This window comes from Terrapene carolina, unplaced genomic scaffold (genome assembly GCF_002925995.2).
Source record: "Terrapene carolina triunguis isolate 2854851 unplaced genomic scaffold, T_m_triunguis-2.0 Scaffold242, whole genome shotgun sequence".
NCBI lineage: Eukaryota > Metazoa > Chordata > Testudines > Emydidae > Terrapene > Terrapene triunguis.
Window position 1 is genome coordinate 4,135,340 of NW_020664593.1, and position 22,605 is coordinate 4,157,944.

Sequence of the window (22,605 nt, forward strand, 5' to 3'; positions counted from 1 at the left end):
CCCCTCCTCGAAAGGTGAACACCATCTCTGCCTAGCAGTCCTTCCTCGAATAGCATCCCGTGGTCTAGGAAGCCAAAGCCCTCCTGGCGACACCATCTTCGCAGCCTTGTTTGGTTGAACATTTCATATCAGTCAAGCTTTAATAAAACACTGGCTTGCTGGCTGGCAGTTCACCTGTAGCTCCACCTACGCTTGCTTGTACCATCTGAGGCTGTTGGTTTGGACTCGGATACTGCCAAGTGTGCTGTGCATGCTGATCTCATGAGGCAGACTGCGGCTGTTGCATCATTCTGAATTGATGCTCACCTCTGTAATCTGAACGTGTGCCAGGGCTGAAGGTTGCTGTGCACACTGGTAATCTTTGGCTAAAATGTAGCTAACATACATTGCTTTGTCTCTGACCTTTTTGGATGTTCTGCATTAGTAGTTTTTTAGGCCAACATCCAAAAACAATTGTCCCATGGCCCACCATATCCCATAATCTTTTTGTACCTTTAGGTTTATGGGATATGGGTCATGGGAAGTTTTTGGGTACTGTGGGATTTGTGGATGAGGGGGGAAGCTTGTGCCTTCACGTTGCTTTTGGTTACATAAAATAGAAAGTGCTGTTGCGACTATTATTTATGTTTAATGGGAATATGACCAGCAAGCACATGTACAAAAACATCTGATTTTCTGTTTGAACTACTTGATGTTGAGGGGAACATCTGAGTGTTTGCTTTACTGTGTGCACAAATTGATATTTTTATTATTCTAAATGTGGTATTTGAAACTTACGGGATTTACCTTGTTTGAGGGATATGGGGGGGAGTAGTGTCTCAGAAAACACCTTTATAGTTGTTGCTTTAAAATTATTATGCCACATCTCACCCAACAGTGGTGTGCATTTTTTCCTAGGGAAATCCTGAACATTAACATTATACTAATTGATATAATTCATATGTCCCCAGCACCTTTGAGGATGGATCTCAAAGTGTTTTATGAACAGTAGTTAATCCTCAAACCCCCTCCTATGCTATTTGTGCTGTTCATTGTCAGGTTTCAGGCAGAATCCTGACTTCCTGACTTGTGCTGTAACCAAACGAGACTGAAAGTAATTAATAATCACCAATTGGCCTGCACTAACTGGATGATGGCTGTTCTGTGTGTTGGTTTTTTTTTTTTTAATAAAATATCATGGATGTGGATTACCTTTCATTTTGATAAATATCATTATTCTTTTCCCTAGTGTTGTCCTGTATTAACCCAGACAGTAGATGATGATATGAGCATTGATTGGCTTTCCACACTCTCTGTTCAGGGGGTTACTATTATTAGTCATGCTATTATTCCCTGGGACTTGCAAGCCCCATGCTAAAAAGTGAGACATTACAGACTTCGGTCATGTCTGCATTGGAAGTTTGCACCAATTCCAGCAATCAGTGGCCTGCACCAGTTCAAATCCCAAGCATAGACAAGGAAGGCCATGATTCACATGGGAGTTTATCCCTGCCTGAAACTTCTTGTCTGCAGTTGAAATTTGCATTGGTGACTAGTCATTAAGTGCGGGGCTTGGGGCAAATTCCCAATCTAAAGAAGACTTCAAGGGATGCTAGTTGAACACTAGGATCCAGTTCTACATTCCTTCCTCCCCCCAAATTCTATTTCAATGGCAGTTTTGGACAAACAGGAAGAAATGCAGGATTCTGCAAGATGATGGACAGGCACCTGCCTTTTGAAATGGAACTAGGTTCTTGATTCCTAGATTGGTATCTTTTATTTATTTCTGTCTCTAGGAATCAGTTAACATACCCTGTTGTAGGGAGTAGGGACAGCATTCAAAGACCTAATGAACAGGAGTGTTTGGGACACATTTCAGGAGGACATTTGAAAGTATGGGTGGGTTTGGTTGCTGGCTATCTCTATATAATCTGTTAGGTTTAATGAGATAGATTGCAGAAGTTGGGCTCTGCTAGTGGGGTTCAGGGAGAACAAGCTGATCTTGATCAATTCTGCTTGTTTCTTGGCAGCATGGTGTCCTCTGTTATGGCCTATGGAGCACTGTGGCTCAGTAGCTACTCTGACGGTGCTGCATCCAAACACTGTTAGATTCACTTTCCCTTTCCTGCAGCTTTGGTGTGCTTTAATTTCTTACAGCAATCCAGATGCTCGGGTTATAATTCCTCTCTGCGAGCAGGTCTTGATGGCCATAAACCCCCATATAATAAGGTTTAACCATCTCAAACTTCCACTTGTTTGTTTTTCAGCATGTGGGTAGGGATCTCACCCTCTAGTAGGAAGATGGTTAGAAAGAGGTCTAAGAAATGCCCTGTCACAGCACATCCTATATGCGCCAAACTCCTGCAATTGGCATCCAAAGTGGCTGACCATTGCAAAGGTGATGTTGCCAGCATGTGTCTTCATTGCCAGGCCCCAATACAAATTAGCATTGCACCTTTCTTCTTCAGATATAGAGGGGGGCTAGTTGGGAGGAGGGACTCCTTACCTTATCAAGGCTGTCTTTTGAAAGCATTCTGGAGAACCCAGAGATGGACTCATCTAGTGAACAGGTCCAGAAGTTCCATTCAGCTATTTTCAGCCACTGTGGCAAAGGTAATTTCCACTATCTGGCATAGGAAGACGGAGAGCAGATACAAGCGTAGCTTTGCCCCTACTTTACTTGACTTTATCATCATTCAGGACCAAGACAGAACAGGCGCAATCTCCTATCCTGCTAGCATAACAGAGCAAAGTCTTCTAGCCCAGCCCCTCAAACTTCCAGAAGCATACCTGTGGGCTCGGCTACTGGTAGCACTCAAGGGACACAAAATAATTTGCTTCTTTGCTCCATGTGGTGGTGATGTAGAAAGTTCAAAACAGCTGTTCTGAGAGTGGTAGCCTCCCTTTAACAGCAGCAGCTTTAATAGGCACTCCCTCACCAACTCCTGGATAGCAACCCAGGTGGGGAAACAGAGAAGCTGCTCTACTTGGCATTCCTCCTGGGAGAGAGGAAGAACAGATCTGGCAGAGGGGCAGAAGAACTACTTGAATACCAGGAGTAACCACTTGATTAGCAACTCAGCCATGATCAGATGAACCAGTCCTCTGTTGATGATGTCCAAGGTGGGGACAGGGATGCAGTTTGTCTGATCAGGTCAACATCCCCAGCTAAACCAAGACAGAACTTGGGGGGGGAGGGATAGCTCAGTGGTTTGAGCATTGGCCTGCTAAACCCAGGGTTGTGAGTTCAATCCTTGAGGGGGCCACTTAGGGATCTGGGACAAAATCAGTACTTGGTCCTGCTAGTGAAGGCAGGGGGCTGGACTTGATGACCTTTCAAGGTCCCTTCCAGTTCTAGGAGATAGGATATCTCCATTAATTATTATTATTATTATTATTATTAAACAAAGGCAGGATTGCTCAAACAAGGGCACAAAGCCAACCTTGCTCCTCTTTCCCTCATTGTCCTGCTCTTCACGGCCCCCATTGCAAGAGGGGAATAAGGAGGCCAGAAGTCCAATGTTCCCTACCCTGCAAGATCTCATCATCACATCACATGGATCTCTTCACCACTAAGAACAAAATTCTGTAGTACAGAAGACTCCCCAGTAATTCTAGATTCAGTGGAGTTCTTACACTTTACCATTCAGGCATCCAAACCCATGCAGAAAGGGAATATCTCTGATGCGCCATCACTGCCCTCCTAACTCATGGGTGAGAAGACTGCATTAGTTCCTCTGACCATTTGAGGAGTTTACAGAGGAAATTGAACTTAATAGGGTCATAATAGTAGACCTTGGCTGAAGAAGATGATCTATGGGAGGATGGAGATGAGGAGGAGGAAGAGGAAGATGCAGACATTTTGTATGAGAGTACAGGGGGCGGGGTGCATTTAGACAATTGGACCTAACTGCAGTTCTCCCCAGATCAGTCACTGAAGCTCAAACAAGAGAGTCTTCTGGAACTGAAGCCTGGGCAGATCCCATAAAGCCTTCATCTTACAGGGCACCCAGGTTCCGCCTATTTGGAATGAGGCACTCGTTACTTTTGCAGAAGTGCAGCTTCTAGCAGAACCATTAGAACTCTCTGGTCTCTGGTTGTACAAGAGACAGCTGTGTTCATGGAAAATCCAGGATAGATGTGACAATCTCCAGACTAACAAAAAGAACAATACTATTCTAAGGATGAACAACCTTGTAGGAAGGTCAAGGCCTTCCTAAAAATGATAATCTTTGGGCCTGTCCCTGCAAGTGTCTGTTATCCACTTGTGCTTTGCCATCAGTGGTAAGATGGTTACAAAATTTTTGCTTAGAAGGTTCCTGAAGGACAAGAACGCTGAAATTATTGAAGTTTTTACTGTCCTTGGGTCAGTTTTCATTTGTCTGCAGTATAACCATATAACATGATACAAATTCATAGATTCTGAGGCCAAAAGGGACCATTACTTAAAGCCATGGCCTGAAACAAAGGAATTCTGTTGCTGAAATAGTGGGCAGTGGTTCATTCCTGCATTGCAGTCTGAGTGAATTGGATAAGATTCAGTACACCTTGTCTGTTCCGAAGAACCAGGCCTGTTCCCAGGTAAGATACATGAGGCAGAGTGGGTTTAGAGTTTCTAAGGGCTTGTCTACACATGTAGCTATTCCTGAATAATTCTGTGTGTGAAGCACTCTTATTCCAGATTGAGTACTGTGTTCCATTTGTCTAACCCATTAAGCTAAACTTCTGTAGACAAGTGTTGATGCTCATGGCAGAGGAAACCAGCCTCAGTGAACTCCCCTGAGGTTTTAAAAAAGTCATTCTGAAGCACAAGGACCCAAACCCAAATGCCTTTATCTGGGAAAAACTGAAGGAACTCCCTGCATGTGTGGACCCAGATGACATGTTGATATGGTATACAGTTGAGATCTATACAAAACCTTTCAGCAACTTCTTCATTCACTTTACTTGCTCCAACTCAAGGAAGATGCAAGTTCAGAAGCACTAAACCATCTGAGAATATAGGTTAATGTCCCCATCACAGAAGTCAGAAATCAAGTGGAAATGAGGTAAAGCAGGTGTAACTCCATCTCCTATGTGTTGCTGCTATAAATAAGAGGAAAGCATGCAAGGCCTGTCTTCAGCAAGTAGGGATACCAGTGAGACTAGAACCTTCGGCCACCAGCAGGAAAGGTTTGTCCCAGGTAGCACCTAGTAAAGAATAAAGGCAGCTAGGCTGTATGTCTAGGAGAGCGGGGGGGCGCGAAGAGAGAGAGAGACCAGGCACAGTGCCTCCCATTCGTGATCAGTTTCTTGATCAAGAAAAGGTTCATAATATGAATAACATTGTGAACTTCTGTTGTAAAGAAAAGCTGTTTTCCTGGTCTATAATCTGCAGTTCTAAATCCGTTGCAGTTTACTTGTGTTCTGATGAATTTTCACTGCTGGGTGGGGACCTGTGGGGGAGACTAGAGCTTCTTCCGGAAGGCTAGAAAAAAGACATGACGCAAGCTTTATTTGGTATATTACAGGATTATTATAATCTGAGCATGTCCTGTCAACCTTTGGCCTGGCCTACACTACCCCCCCCCACTTCGGACTAAGGTACGCAAATTCAGCTACGTTAATAACGTAGCTGAATTCGAAGTACCTTAGTCCGAACTTACCGCGGGTCCAGACACGGCAGGAAGGCTCCCCCGTCGATGCCGCGTACTCCGCTCGCCGAGCTGGAGTACCGGCGTCGACGGCGAGCACTTCCGGGATCGATCCGGGGCACTTCCGGGATCGATTTATCGCGTCTTAACCAGACGCGATAAATCGATCCCAGAACATCGATTGCCTGCCGCCGGACCCTCCGGTAAGTGTAGACGTACCCTTTGTAACTCAAATGTGGGATGGGCAATCAGGTTAATTTAAAATAAGAAGCTATATAGGTAGTCTCTTTGACATTCAGGGCTAGGAAGAGTGTTTTAGAAGTGATAGAATAATCATTACTGAAGGGGCACTTTTGGCACATCAGATTTTATAATTTTATCACCAAGAAAAAACGTAGAGTTTAACTTTCTAGGTTCACATGTAAACACCCCTTCTTCATTCTGGTTTTAGCTGAATAACACAAACTGCAAATAAGTTGCAAAGAGATCTGTTTGTAGCCCCTTAATACTCAGTGTTTCTCAAAGAAATGTGTGCTTCAGGAATTCTTTATTTCAGTATAAATGAAGCTTTATTTTGTTCTCCATTGTGGCAGTTGGGAATGAGGGTTGCACATTCACTAATGTTTAGTGAGATCATAATTCTGATTTAGACTAACTGCTCTGTGGTTTGTAGCTATGGTTAGCAAAGGGTTGTAGAAATTTGGAAATGTACAACCTGGAAAAAGCCATACTCTACCCCCAAAGAAAATATTTAAAAGCCTTTTTATACCAAGCCTTTTCCTTGCTTTTAAGAAAACTAGGATGGTAACATTTGGTGAGATTGTTGATAGAAGATATTCTAGGACAGGGGTTCTCAAACTTCATTGCACCGTGACCCACTTCTGACAATAAGAATTACTACGGGGGACCGAAGCCTGAGCATGGCTGAACCCTGCCACCCTGGGCTGGAGGGCCAAACCTGAAGCACAAGCCCTGCCATCCTGGGTTGGGGGGGCCAAAGATGAACCCCGAGGGCTTCATCCGGGGGTGGGGGGAGGGTTGTAAGCTGAGCCCGCTGGCCAGGGCTGAAGCCGAAGACTGAGCCCCGCTGGCCAGAGCTGAAGCCCTTGGGCTTCAGCCCTGGCTAGTGGGGCTCAGTCTTCGGCTTCGGGCCCGGGCCCCAGCAAGTCTAATGCTCGCCCTGGCAACCTCATTAAAGTGGGGTCCCAACCCACTTTGGGGTCCTGACCCAGAGTTTGAGAACCACTGTGCTAGGAGAAGCTTGTCTTTGCGCATTGGATATATCACTCAAGTCACTGGCTGGATTGTTGCTTCTGGAACACAAGAAAGAGGCATTACTGGGTATGAGCAGAGGTCTTGTGTTTTCATCCACCCTCTACTTTGGATGTGCTCTGTCAGCCTTTCTTGACTGTGTCTCTGAAATGATTTTAGTTGCACTGTATTTAGACAAGCATTTTATCTGTTCTAATTGTATCTAAGGTAGCCATCACTAATTTATGTAATAAGGCTCTCACTAATAATAGAAGTTGATTTCATATGCTGTAGTCCATTCACACTTTCTCATCTTTATTTGGAGCTTTTCTGTTTGTTTCAAAAGCTATGATTTGAGTGATCTCCAAGGCAAGAACAGTCATTGTAGTTGTGAACTATTTGGTAATATGCTACGTTGTAAAGTGAGTGGCTATTGTGTATTTAGGCTGTGTTCAGGGAAATTTTATATGCTTGGAGTACTAATATGAGAAAAATGGGTCCTTAGCTTACTGCATTTCATATTTTAGCATTAGACTATTTTAATCATAATTAACTTTAGTATGTGTTCCCTGTTACAATAACAGTTGTAATTTCACAGCTGTTTATGTATTTTTGATCTAATTTGTTCAGGTGAACTGTGATTCAGAGATTGGCTAGGTTTTACTTTAAAGAAATAAAAATCCTTCATTTTATCCTGTTAGATTCTAGTATGTGAAGTGTTAGTTTTACTGCGTATTTGGTTGAATTAACTCTCCTGTCACCACTCAGTAATGAGCTGTTCATAGAGCTGCGACAGATGGTCAGGGAGAGCGCCTAAGGAAATGGAGTGGGAGGCGTCAGAGCAGCAGAGATCGCACTTGTCCTGGAATGGGATACTGACACACAATAGAACTTGTAACAGTGTTAGAATAACATCTGCTGATTTCCGGAATGTATTATTATATGCTATCAGACATGCAGATCCTAAGAACATGAAGCAACAGTATGAGCTGGAGTGTACACACTTATTCAGGAGTTTATAAAGATACTGCTGAAATAATACTTGTGTAGTGCTTTACACATTCAAAGCACTGTACAAACATTGATTTATCTTCCAATACCTGTTGGAGGTGTGAAATTATTACTATCCCCGTCTTCAAGCTGTTGAAACAAAGGCAGAGACATTACTTGTCCCAGGTCATGTAATGAAAAAATTGCTGGTGGAGTTGGGTTTCGATCTCAGAACTTCCAGACTTCCAATCTTGTGTTCAGTACTCCAGTGGAAATGTGAACACCTCCAGAAAGTATTAAGATTGCTATCATAATCGAGAGCTGAGTGACTGATGGCATATGGAGCCTTTCATATTTAGGATCAGTGGTTCAGATTTGACCTGTTTCTCTAATGACTAAAAGCTGATACTATATGATGAATGTCCAGTGGTTAGTGTGAAATGTTGAACTCATTCTTCTTCCCAGTGAATAAATGTGCCTTACAGAAAACACCAGCATAGCTGGTAATATTTGTTCTTTTTTAGCAATCTTAATAGAGATCAGGGACAGAATGATTGAAGATTTGAACTCCCTTCTGTCGTGTCCGTCCGTCTCCCCCCGTCCCTCCCCCCCTCAGCTGGCTTCTCCAGGTTAGAAATGAAGCACATTAGAGAGGTAATTTGAGGCAGCTTATGTGCCTGTCGTGCACAAAACCTGCATTGTTTCCATGGATTTGCCACAACCAGTGGGGCTTTTAATCAGTCATTTCTCTGAGCCTCAGTTTTCTTATCTATAAACAAAGATGATTGCCAATTTCATAATGGTGTTGTGAAATGTCACTGATTGTAAAGTGCTATATAATACAAAGCATTATTTAAATTCAGTCAGTGACAGTGATAGGATTAAAATTCAAGGCCTCCTAGCTAGCACCTGTACTTAAGGCTATATGGTAAAGGATTTTGAAGCAGAAGGTAGAAAGCGTCTTGAACTGAGGGTCAGAACCATGCACACTTTAAGACCTCCATATGATCCATAGAGTTTCTGAAGTTTGCATAGTAATGACTGGGGGGGGACGGGACAGGAGGGGGCTTTGATGCATGGCTTATGAAGTCCATATTATGACAGTGATGCTTTATAAAGCAAACATTAGCTATGTGCACTTAAGTGTATGGAAACATTCTCTCCCTCCCAAATCTTCCCGAATTTAGTCAGAGGTAACAGTGCTAACAAGACAAATTTAATGTTTCTAAATCAAGCTGTTTTGGCCGGACGTGTGACAAAGAAAAAAAAAAAAAGTTAAGAAAACGACCCAGAAATGTAACTAGCCTGAATTTTTTAACCCTCCCCACCCTCTAGCTCTCAAATCTCTTTTCCCATTTGCCCCAAGTCTTGCAAAAAGATTTTTCCTCTGACTAAGATGCTGCATGCCAAATTTCAGATATCAGTTGAAATCTGGCAAAGTTAAGGTGTAGGGGTACATTCAAAATTGGATGTGTTTAAAAAGCTAGCTTCAGATCTGATTTTATAGAGACTAGTCTCTATAAGCTTGAACGTCTTTTGCTACTGATACACTACACTGTCTCCTACAGTTTAGGTAGAGGTAAAAGAGATGTGGAAAAGAGAACATGGAAGAAGTGATTAGGGGATGGTGTGTGTGGGGGGGAGGACGGGACTGTACCAATAACAATACATGAATTGGCATGGCTTTGTTAGTTACATCTCCTTTTGTGTTCTATCCCCATCCATACTTCAGTCCTTCATTTATTTTTGTTTTTAGAGTGTAAGCTCTCTGGAAAATGGATTGTTGCTTTGTTTGTACTGTAGGCTCATCACTGTGGGCCCCCAGTCTATTTCCCTGCACACCTATGTTTGTCACCATCTCACTTTGTCTTAAGCTTTTTGAAGCAGGGACCATTGTCATCTGTCATGAGCTAATGCACATTTATCATGCTGTATAAATGTATTTTAAATTAATGGCTTTTTTGGATTGCTACGAAGTGGAGATGTTTAGTCACTAACAGTAATTGTCTTTATTCTGCCAAGCAAAACAGTGTGTCCTTCTGATAGTTCTGTATAAATCTTGTTAGACTTCAGTCAGTAGAAGTGAGATTGGAATGCATGGTTGTCTGATTCCCAGCTCAGGGAACTGCCTTAGGCAACAGGAGTATTTGGTGTGGAAATGTGTTCACCTGTCTCTCTGTGTGCTGTGCAATAGCAGCTTAGAAACCATTGTGAAGAAAAAGAGAGTACCTGCTTTTCTATAATATTGTCCAAACAAAAATCAGATCCATGAGCTCTAGACATTTCTGACAAAAGGGTTCCAAGAAAAGGTGGAATCACCTTTTAAAACTTTGGAATTGTTATTTTTGATTAATTAGTTGTGTCTACCCAACATGCACCAAACCAACATGAAAAAATAAAATGTCAGTTAACGTCTGTTCTGTTTTTACCACTTTTACAGCATCTTCAAAATAGATTTAAAACCCTGCTGCAGCCTTAACTGTGAAATCATTACCATTCCACTCTGTGAACAGTTCAAGCCTGCTGACCATTCAAACTAGAATATGTAGCTTTCAAAGCTTAGAAAATACAAACTGAAAACTAACTCTGAGTTTGAGTACAACATTTATTGCATCTGCTTGTCAGCAACAAGCTCTGGTGCTCAACACCTTGGGTTAGTTGTTTAATTACAGTGCTCTTTAGTTTAAGAAAATCTGCACCCTTGAATACTATAGTTAAAACAATTGGAGGAAGAGGAATGAGGAGCAACATGAGACAGACTAAACCACATTTGGTACTTATGGCAAAGGAGCTACTTACATTCCTATTTAAACTTCCAGACTTTTTCTTTTCAACACCCCATTCCTAATGCATCCCTGATTCAGTGGCTTTCATGTGCTCTTGGCCAATACACTTAAGGTGCACAGTACACCGTAACACCACTGTTTAAAACAACAACAACAACAACAACAAAAAACACAATTTTCCTAACCTCACGGTGCTTTTACTCTTTCAGAACCGAGAGCTCCAGATCATGAGAAAGTTGGATCACTGTAACATTGTCCGATTGCGATACTTCTTCTACTCTAGCGGAGAGAAGGTAAGTTAGCATTGAGAGGCTCACAGACAATAAGCTTCATTAAGGCTACTTAGTGGTATTATAACAACACTGTACTCTTTGAATTTTTAGGGGTATTAAAAACTGTGTGGAAAATAGTGGAGTCCAGAATAAGAAAACAATGGTAAATGTGCATACCAGGAGCTCAGATGTTCCTGAGTTGAGGGGCATCAAATTTGTAAGGCAGAGCATGTTAGAGCTGATCTTAACTTCTGACTATCGAGGTGTAGGCCATGGGTACTGTGGCTCCTAGTATGCAGTGATCAGTCTTGATTCCAGCAGCCTTCTGTTTGGGTCAAGATGAAGAACTGCATAGCTGGGAGCTGCGGTTTCTATAGGTGTCACTTCTTTATTAAAGATGTGAACGGCCACCAGCCACTTTTTAGAACTTCATGTGTTACATTCGGTCACCTCCTGTGTTATACAGGGGTCAAGCAAGACTACTGAAATATCTTCAGTTCTGAAATCCATCAGTATCTCAAAACTGTCCCTCATATACCAAAAGCTGTAGTTAATGATGTAATAAATGGAAAATGTAGAAAAAGAACTTAAAAATAAACAAACCAAGAACTTTCTATTCAGTATTGGTGCCAGAAAGTGACACTGGAAGAGTGTGCAAGAAGCAGGCCTTGGGATTTCCCCCCTCCCCTTTTATTTTTTTGGGTCTCTCTACTCTTCCAAGATGGTAGGGGCAGGGACTTGAGGGGAGTCTAGTCTGGGTCTTTCCACCTCTTCCATGGATTGGAGAAGCACTTCCCCCATGTGATGACCCCAGAGGGCAAAATGGACCCATCAAGCCATGTGATAGAGGTTGTGGTCAGGGGGAAGTTTGATCTGGCTCTCTTCTTCCTCCCCTCATCCCAGGCTGCTCTGGTAGTTCCCTGGCATTTTGAGTACAAATTTGTGCCACTGCTGTTTGAATGGCAGTTTAGGCTCTGTTTGTTACCGTGTTCAGTTACAATTTTGGCATGTTGTCAGAATTTTCCTTAGTAATGCAAGTAAGAGAAGGGGTGGTTTAACAGTTTATATCTTAGCCACGTTGAATAGAATTTCATGGCATAAGCAAAAGGCACATGTCTAGTCTGAGGGCTTCCTCCTTGCAAAATTTCAAAGGCCTGCTGGAAACAATGTTGGGGTTAAAATGTCTCAGAAAAAAATCCAGGGACTTTTCTAGCAGGAACTATTAGGTAGCATAAATGCAGGGTTTCTATCAGATTTTACCACATAGCGGTGCAGTGTACAAACAACTAGATCACTGGCAATGTTAGTTTTAGTGGAAAGTGTTTTTCACTTGACTACAATGTTTGTATATGGCAAGTGACTCAAAATGCTGAGATGAGCAGCGTTCTTTTAAATTGTGATACTTCCTCTGTAATTTTCAAGAAAAAGAAACATAAAATAGTATAGTAGTCCACGATCCCTCAGAGTTCGAGGATGGTTCTCTTCCATATAACGATAGTCAGTTATTGCTGGTAGATCTGCAGGTGGCTAATGAGACCAATCCAGGATCCACAGATCTTGTCACAATCACGTTTCCCAATGGAAGGGGTGGATCAAGATTGTTGAGTGGGGCTGCGGTGTGTTCTTTCCTTCTATCCCATTTCTCCATTTTGTGTTGTTTCTGTTGGATCTTGAAATACTGGGATCCTTGCAACAAAGTCCTTTTCCATTTTGGTCATTGAGGACTTGGGTTTCCCATGAGTTTGTCAATATTGCACTTCTTTGTTGGCTTTGAGGGTGTCTTTGAAGCACTTTTTGCCCCCCCCCCCCCACCCTCTTGTCCATTGGCCATGGCACAATTGTGAGAACATGACCTGCTTCAGGATTCGATTTTCTGGCATTCGAACAACGTGACCAGCCCTATGGAGGAGTTGGTGGATGATCATAGCTTCAATGCTGGAGGTTTGGCTTGGGACAGAACACTGATGTTGGTGCCTCAGTCTTCCCGCTTGGTTCGGAAGATCTTGCAGAGGCACCATGGATGGTATCATTCAAGAACCTTAAGTTGTCTACTGTACCTGACCCAGGTTTCAGCCCCATATAAGAGAGCAGAGACAACAACGGCCTGGTACATGAGAAGCTTGGTTTGATTCTTGATGTCACGATTTTTGAAGATGTTTTCTCAAGTGTCCAAAAGCTGCATTGGTGCATTTGAAGGCACTGTTGAATTTCCTCATCAATGTCAGCTTTGTGTGACAGGTAGCTGCCGAAGTAAAAAGTGCTTGATGTTCTCCAGGGTTTCTTGATTGATCTGAATTACGGGAGCAGGATCCTGGTGATTCGGAGCTTGTTGGTGGAGTACCTTAGTTTTCTTGGTGTTGAGTGTGAGATCAAATTGGTTATAGGCCTCAGAGAACGTGTTGGCTATTTTTTGAAGATCTTCTTCCGAGTGAGCGCACAGGGCACAGCCATCTGCATATTGGAGTTCAATGACTGATTTAGTGATAGTTAAGGCTATGTTTTAGTCATGGCTATTTTTAGTAAAAATCATGGACAGGTCCCGGGCAGTAAACAAAAATTCATGGCCCGTGACCTGTCCATAACTAGTACTATATATCCTTGACTAAATCTTGCAGGGGAGGAGGGGGTCAGCCTGGGGGGGCGGGGGGGCGGGGCTGGCAGGCTCCTGCCTGGCTTCATGCCTCCCTGGAAGCAGCGACATCCCCCTTCCTCTGCTCCTAGGCGGAGGCATGGCCAGGCAGCTCTGCACGCTGCCTCCGCCCCGAGCGCTGGCTCCACAGCTCCCATTGGCCGGGAACCACGGCCAATGGGAGCTGTGGGGGCGGTATCTGCAGGTGGAGGCCTAGGAACCAAGGGATGTCGCCGCTTCCAGGGAGTCCCTCCTCCCTCCCACCTCCAAAGTAAGCGCCGTCCAGAGCCCTCAACCTGTCCTGCACCCCAGCCCTGAGCCCACACCCAAACTTCTGCTGCTGCTGGGGGAGGAGGGCGCGGTGGCGCGAGACTGCCCCAGCAGTGGCTGTTGCAGCTGGCTCAGGGGCTGCCTGAGCTGCATCGGCCACTGCAGAAGTCATGGAGGTCCCGGAAATTCACGGAAGCTGTGATTTCCGTGACCTCTGTGACAAACTCACAGCCTTAATGATAGTTTTGGTCTTGGATCGGAGGCGATTGAGGTTGAAGAGCTTGCTGTCCATTCTGTATTGGGGATCAGGTCCGGAGAGGAGCTTGTCACTGATGAGAAGAAGGATGATGGCAAGGAGGATGGAGAAAAGGGTTGGAGCTGACACAACCTTGCTTACCTCCTGTCTTGACTAGGAAGGGGTCTGTTTCAGATCCATTGCCGACAACAGTCACAAACATGTTGTCATGGAGTCAGAGAGAATGGCAAATTTTTTTGGCAGGCATCCAAATTTAAGGAGAATTCTTCACAGCCTCATGATTGGTGGAGTCAAATGCTTTTGTGAGGTCATTGAAGGCCAGGTATGGAGGTCAATGTTGCACACAGCACTTTTCCTGAAGTTGATGGGCAGTGAAAATCATGTCGGTGGTAGATTAGGAACACTATTTTATATATTTGTATATGCAGCTAAGAATAGCTAATTTCATTGTTCTTTGTCTTTGCTTGAGACTTTAACTGTCCTGTTGAGAAATGGGACAAATTCCAGCCTGTCAATGTGGGAGGGTGAAGGGTTGCACAGGACAGCTTAAATAGTGTAGTTTTTCCTGTTTGGTATAGGGCCGGTTGCAGCCATCTTCGCTGGTGCTATGCAAAATGGCACTTGGAAAGTTGGCATAAAGGATAATAAATATTTTCATATCTGGTTACTGACCTTTATTTCAGACTTACACCAATTTTTGAAGTAGAGGGGCCACATTTCATAAGTGCTCAGCTCCTGGCACCTCATTGTTGTCAGTGGTTGCTGCTAGGTGCTGAGCTGTTACTAGAAAAACAACAACAAAAAATAGCACCAGATGTGAGTGCTGAACGCTTCTGAAAATATGGCCTTGAGATGCTTAATCACTGGTGCTGATAGTTGTACAGGAATCTTCCTCCAGTGTAAGATATTAAAGTAGTTGGCTACCTTGCAGTTTGATGTATTGCCCTCTAGGAAGCAAATCTCAGAGGCCTAAAAATTTTCGGGTTTGTATTTAGTAGGATGACGCAGGGAATCTTCTGCAGTATGCAAAACCCACCTCTCATGTGATGTCCACGGTAATCTACCTAATGGTAGTGGCTAGGCCTTTAGAAATTCTTTGACTTCAGTCTAACTTTTTTAACAAATTGAACCTTGAAACCTGAAAATTACACTTGCATACAGATTTAACTCCCACAACTTCCTGTATCTCTGACTTGTGATTATAGGTGGGCAGAAAATGGCCTGCTGGAAACTTCAGTACTTTTAAACTAGTTTCCCTTTCAAATCAGAACAGAGTGTCAAAATATCAGAAAATTCTTAAGGAATGAAAAATAAAAAGTTTTGAATCAGAAATCTCAAAACAAAACTTTTTGACCAAAATGAAAATGGTTTTGAATGGATATTCATTTGAATATATTGCATTTGTCAAAATGAAAACTAATTTTGTTTCAAAATGTTGTTTTGAAACAACAAAATTTTGTTTTGATATTTCTTGATAGTGATTCACAGACCACTAGATGGTCACATGGTTCTGGCTTCTAATTTCCAGCTGCTAAATTATATTAAGGGAAGCTAAAAATACATGAGTACTTTTCTAATATTACTTCATCCAGGCGAGCAGTTGCTGTAGTTGCAACAGGGATGTTAAGGAATCGTGAAGGTGTGGGGGAGGTCTGTGCAATCACCAGTGAGTAGGTAGATTATCTACAACACACAATTGTTCTAAGATGTGCCCCCACTATGAAAATATGTGGGAACTTCTCTAGCACAGCAAAATTCAAATTGTTTTTCATTAATTTATTCTTGTAAATTTAAAAAAGTTGTTCAGTGCTGTTAGCCCATAATCATTACATGCATCAATGCTACACTTAAGTAGAATTCCTTCACTTTAAAAAATAAAACAAAGCAAAAAAACAAAACAAGGCTTCCCAGCATTAAACCACAGCATTGACGTACCAAAGCGATACAGGTTTGAAAATCTTATTATAATCTTATAAATAATGGTTGACAGTTCAGTTCTAGCATCAAACCCCTAGAGCCAGAGGCTTCCAAACTGAAAAGTAAAAGGTTGTTTGCCATCTCAGTTACCTTCATTGTAATGGCTTCTGAGACTCTATTGAGCCTCCAAACTGCACAGATGACGATTTTCTAAGATGGGCCATTGGGAAGCTTTTAGAGAACTGGGCCAAACCCCCTCTCCCCATCACCATGAGTCACCGGTGAGTAGAAAGCTTGTCCTGACAATTGAGGTCCTAACCCATCAATATCTGCAGAATTTAAACTTAAGTAAATTAAGTTAATTAAGTTTCTAACTTGTATGTTTACAGAAATGAGTTTCTTAATGTGATCTAATATAGTGTTCTCCTGAGTCTGCAGACAGGCATTTCTTGGGACACCACTGCCGCTCAGAACTTAGCGAATCAGAGTACAATTTTGGTCAGTTTTACTGCTTCCATTCAGAACTCTGTGGGCGGTAGTGAGAATGAATGAAAATAATTACATGTTTGCTGTGTTGTAGCCATATTGGTCCTAGGATATGAGAGACACAAGATGGGTGAGGTAATCTTTTATTCTATTGGTGAAAGAGACAAGCTTTCAAGCTCCATAGAGCTCTTCTTCGGGTCTAGGAAGAGCTCTCTAGAACCTGATACAAAGAGAGATTCTCTAAGCAGGGTCCAGTGATATAAGAATCCCAGGGAAAGGCAGGGGTGTAGCATCACCCCAATGAATTGAGGATAAAGTTGCTGTGTTTGTGAGTAGTGTATTATCCATGTCCATTTTTCTGTCCCCAAATATGTGCTTAAAGTTCTCTCTCACAGTGTGGCCACATTGCTCACATGTTTCACACACTCCATGGTCTCCCCCTTCACTTTATGGGATGTCAGTGTCTTTTCACAGTTTCACAAAATCCGTCTATAGTTGGTTTGAAAATCTTTTCCTCTGAAGTTGTGCCATCTGCCACGACCTTTGTGTATCTCTTCACCTCAGTGGTACCAAATCATTACAAATCTCCGCTGAAAATCTTTTTTTCCTTGTCCATACCTTTCAATGTCTCTCCTTTTAAGCTATCATGTTCTATTTAGCTTAACTGCATTTAACTCTGCAAAATGTTCTGGGCTACATTATGAAATGTGCTATATAGAATAAAATTGTGCTTTGCATCAGTTTCCCCATCTGAAAAAATGAAGTTGATACTTCTTTTTTAAATCATTTTGAGATTTGTGTATGGAAAGAGCTATGTAAGTGGAGTGCCATTATTATTATTGTGCCATTATGCATTAATTAATGAGGAGAGTTTGATTTCTTCTTTTTCATTACTGTTTCCCTGTAGCTTTTGATTGAGTCAGCTTACAGCAGGTAGGTTAACATATTTTTCTTTAAAAAGCCTATTTTTTCCTAAACCTCCGGCCATGAAGTGGATGGTGGAAAAGGAGGTGGGATAGGATTGTTTTGGGGGATATCAGTAGTCCCACTACTTTAGACATTGGTATGACATTCCAGGGTGAAGTCCAGACCAGTAAGAGGTTGTGTCACCACCTGCCCTGCCATTGTGGGGGCCTCACAATGCTTTGTGCTGAGGCTCCCACCTGAGCTGCTCACAAACAGCCTTCCAGGCTGCAGGTAACACCGTTGAGTGTCTGTGTATAGCTGCAGCCTGCCAGCCACACATCAGTCACACTCTGGCTTCACCAGCCTCAGTTGCCACTTGCAGGGTGACACCAACACACTCCCAGTCCTGGATTTTCCTCCCAAAATGTGTGTTCTGCACTGTCCAGCCCTCTCCTAGACAGTCCAGATATTGAAGGTTTGTCGCTCCTGTAAGGGGTCAACATATAACCGTTTGCCACTTTAAATGGAGTTACCAGCACAGTTCAGTTTAAAGACAACACTCAATTAGTTTTGATTAAGGAATAAAACAAGTTTATTTAACTACAAAGAGAGAGGTTTTTAAGTGAGTACAAGTGGCGTGATTGGAAGGTAGTTTCACACCTGCTATGGCCATTTTGAATACCTCATCATGCCCTTCAGTCTTTCCAACAACCCAGCCACATTCCTGCATTTTGTCAATGACACATTTAGGGATGTTCTGGACCAGTTTGTAGTGATCTACTTGGACAACATTCTCTTCTTGGAAAATCAAGCCCTTCATGACCAGTGCATCTGGTTGGTACTTAAGTGTTTTGGAGCAAATGGCCTGTATGGGAAACCCAAGAACTGAGAGTTCAGTGCACCTCTAACTTTAGGATATATCATTTCCCCCAATGTGTAAAGCATGAGGTTCCTGAGGTTTGCCACCTTCTACCCATGGTTCATCAAGGGGTGTTTGAAGGTGGTTCAGTTACCCAGCTGCTCCTGAAGGACACTGCCTTTGTTTGGAATCAGGAAGCCTAGTTTGCTTTTGATAAACTGAAAGAAGCATTTACATTAGCACCCGTCATATTTCATCTGGACCTGTGCTCAGATTATTAAAAAAAAAAAAAAAAAAAAAAAAATCCTGTACCAAATCCCTGGGTGCTTTGGTTCCTCTGCCAACTCCATCCCAACCCTGCTCCTTTCTCTATGGTCTTTATCATTAACCTTTCCAGTTTCCAGGGCTACATAGCCATATTTGTCATTGTTGACTTCATCACAAAGATGGCTGGAAAATCCCTACCATGAAGGTGACAGCCCAACTATTATTTTTTAATTGTGTCCTCAAGCTCCATGGTTTACCATTGCATGTTACCTCTGACCAAGGATTGCAGTTTGTTTCTCATTTCTGGCTCTGGGATCTTAATCTACAAGCCTCCTTGGCTCACCACCCTCCAACTGATGGAGAGACAGAATGAGCTAACGAAATTCTGGAGCACTGTCTCCGCTGCTTTATCCATTATTGTCAGAATAATTGGGTGCTGCTTCTTCCTTTTGCCAAGCTCATGTACTACAATTCCAACCACAAGTCAGTCCATCAAAGTCCTTTGCAGGCCAGCTATGGTTTCCACCCTCAGTTTCACCAGTCTGAGCTGCCAGTTTCCCACTTTCCTGCAGCCTCCAACCTGGTTAAGCTCCTACACTACTTCCGCAAAGAATTGGAAACCCACCTGAAATCAGCCCAGAGGGATTACAAACGATAAACCAGCCTCCATTGTCAGGACACCCCTCACATTATGGTCAGGGGTAAAGTATAACACTCAATGCAGCACCTGGACGCTGCCTAGCCCTTAAGAAAGCTGGATTACAGCTATCTCAGTCCATTCCAGGTCATCCAACAGGTTAACCTGGTAGTGTTCAAACTCCAGTTAGCCAATATGATGAGGGTGCACCTAGTATTCCATATGTCCCTGCTGAAAAAGTATATTGACAACAACTTTCCTGGACAGATAAAGCCACCTACTGTCCCCCCACCCCACCCCCCCAGTCATGGTCCAAAGGCAGCAAGTATACCAGGTGTGGCAGATCTTGGACTTAAGGTTCTCCAAGAGAAGCTCATGTACCTCGTTGATTGGGTGGGCTATGGTCCAGCTGATCACTCATGGGAAGCAGCTGACAGCCTAGATGTATCCCAGCTACTTTGGGAAATTCCACTGGTCATATACCGACAGACTGGGTTTGAAGATACCTGGTAAACACCTTTTGAAGTTGGGGTGATGTGATATCTTTGAGCCTGCTAAAGCCTGAGTCATCCCTGACCCTGCTTAAGCCTGATGAGTCATTCCTGAGCCAGAGTGTGAGAGTTATCAGAGGCAATTACCTGAAGGTCTTGTGATAGGCCCCACACCATTCAACCAGTTCAGAATTGAGGACCCACCCAGGTGATGCTGAGGTAGGTGTATAGACTCCGAAGGGAAGCCGTCTGTCCAGTCTGTTCAACATCACTACCTGGTCAGGAGCATTCCTAATGCGAGTAGTTTCAACAGACTGCTCCAGCAAGCCCTTGCCTCCTGCCTGTTTCCACACTAGCAGCCCCAGCTCCAGTCTGCATCTACTCCTGCCTCAGTTAACCACCCGCTGACTCTGACATCACCACCCCAGGGATATGCCTGTGTCTTTAAAGCACAAGATCTGCACAAGCTTCAAGAGTTGCTTCAGATGGACAGAGAACTAAAACTTGTGATGGAGTGCTCCCTTCATCCGGCTTCAGATTCAGGCCCAAAGATTCCCCTGGACCCCAGCTCCACATCAGTTCCAACAGCTCAATTGCCTTCTAGGTCTTTGAAAGACAGAACGAGCAAAATAAGGAAAGCCTCATGCAAGAGGAGTAGTAGATCTCCTCAGAGAGACCATATTCCTATGACGGGAGACCCTGCGCCCCTTAATAAATTTCACGACTAGGACACTTCCTGCCTTCCTTCCCCCTCAATCCCCTGAATTTTCTAGACTAAATTTTCCTTTCTTTAATTTCTATTAGTTATTCTACAAGTCTCTACAAGTAAGTGAACTAATGAGAAAGAGGGCAACAGTTGCCAGTGGAAGGGAGTATCAGGTACAAAGGGAGAGGGAAGGAGGGTATAGCAGCCACCAAGAGGAAGATGGGTTTTGGCAAGTGGACCATGAATAGAATTCCATTACTTTGGTCCTAGAAAGTCATTGATTTCAATGGCTGAGAAAGCCAAGAAAAAGGAGATCTGTGCTTTATTTTTGCAATAGGTATATCTCATGCTTCAACAAGAAGATGAAGGCTTTCAGTGGATTCATCAGTAGATGTTCTCTCCTGTCACTAGGAATTTGAGCTATTGGATGCATCCCATATAAACCTTCATCACCATTACTAGTTTGAGTTATGAGGAAAGATTTTTTCTTTCTCTTTTTTTGGTATGTGTGTTCAGTAGTGGGCCAGGTGACTACTAAGAGGGACAGAACAATCTACCATTATTTATTTCAAAGATATAAATTCCAAGGACGGGGGAGTTATTTTTTTAGGGTGGTGCAAAGCCAGTACCAAGCAGCAGTGCAAAGAAAAAGAGAGGCTGAATAGTAGGGAATGCTTCCCTACAGGGAAGATTGATTGATTAATTGGAAAGTGCAATATTCTCTTAATGAAAGCAAGTGTTTTCCATACCAACCTTTGGCAATCTTATCTGTCTGTCATCTGTAGGGTTCTAAACAGTATTCAGAGGGACAGACAGGATTCTAGGCATTGTGGGCAGGTCCAGGCGATCTTGGTACGCCATCCTGTTGGGCTTAGCGATCATATTGCTCTTTCGGCTTGTGTTGAGCAGGCCCTGCACAGGAAACCTGTGTGCCTGTCAGCCTGTTTCTGGAAGATCAAAGCATAATAGGAAGGTTTGCTTTTCTAATTTACTGATTTTCTGTTTTGCTATCATTCCACAAGGCTGAAGATTGCTGTCTTGCATTTAGCCTGTCACACAAATGTAAAATTGTGATTGACTGAAACCTTGGCTATCTTTTTGACAGGACTTTGCTGAAAGAATCTTTTTGAACTGTATTCCAAGCGAGAATAAAGCTGGGCAAGCTGAATGTTTTTTGTGATGTCTCTTTCAGAATGTTCTCATGTTTTAAAGCATTTTTCTGCGCAAGGCAATCCACTTGATCAGGGACGGCTCAGTTAGCTGAGTGAAACCAGGTATAATGGAGGTCGCAATGCCAAATTTTATTATCTGCATTCTCATTGTAGTATTTCATAACTTTTTTTTACGAGGGTGTGTTAGAGCATTTAATAATCTGATCAATCCATGTATTTAATTTCCATGTTCAAAACAGGGAGACAAAACAGTGGAGAGATGTGTGCACAACCAGAAGCATAAGTATCAAACATAAACAATATTTACTTTTAAGTTTATGTAACATTTAATCTGTTTCAAATAGGTGTTTGGTATCTACAGTAATCAAAAAGCATCAAAATGGAAACTCGGATAGTGCGTGAACAGCAGGCAAAATGCTGACTGTTTTTCTGCAAGGTGTAATTGATTTTAGTCCTGTTGGCCTTGCCTATAATGGCAGACAGCCAAAAGTCCATCCAGCTCAGGAATAGAAATTTACTCCCATACAACACCCTCAGTCTCTAAGTGTTAGTAAATGTCAGGATAGTACTGTGAACTGCAATAGCAGATTGGATTAAATGTATAGTCTCTTGCTATCTCGCTCACACTCCAGGTCAGCAGAGACTTGCATGTTTCAGGGGCCAAGTGTTGAGTCTGGTGGGAGAGGATGGGGAAAGGCAGTGATGGGAATAATTACTGCTGAGACATCTGATTAAGAAAGAACATTAACTAGCTCCAGGTGGGGACTTATCCAGGCAGCCTTGGCTGGAAGGATAGTGGTTATGACAGTGTTTGAAAGATTGGGGGGGGGGGGGGGGGGGGGGGGGGGGAAAAGAAGGAACTTGCTGGATTCCAGCAGGTCCTGAGAAAAGAACTATTCAGAGGGGCCCCAACATGCATGTCAGTTATTCATAAACTTTTTTAAAAATCAGCAGCACTGGTGCATGGTGGCAGATTGTCAATCCTGGAGACTTGAGGTGTCTGTATCCACTGAACAGGTATAGCTTGAGCAGCAGCTGTGTGAGTTTCCCAAGCAATGTGTCTTAGACACTTGTAGGAAAGAAAAGCTCTCTAGCTTT

The 22,605-nt window shown here is 43.0% G+C and overlaps 1 protein-coding gene across 2 annotated transcripts in view; it reads left to right on the top strand.

The window, feature by feature from the left end:
• GSK3B (glycogen synthase kinase 3 beta) overlaps window positions 1-22,605 on the top strand; it is a 253,978-nt gene that overhangs the window by 101,539 nt on the left and 129,834 nt on the right. For both annotated transcript variants that reach the window (XM_024202437.2, XM_024202439.2), the window contains exon 3: window positions 10,849-10,932. In XM_024202437.2, coding sequence (XP_024058205.1) covers window positions 10,849-10,932 — 84 coding nt within the window. The remainder of the gene's footprint in view (window positions 1-10,848; window positions 10,933-22,605) is intronic.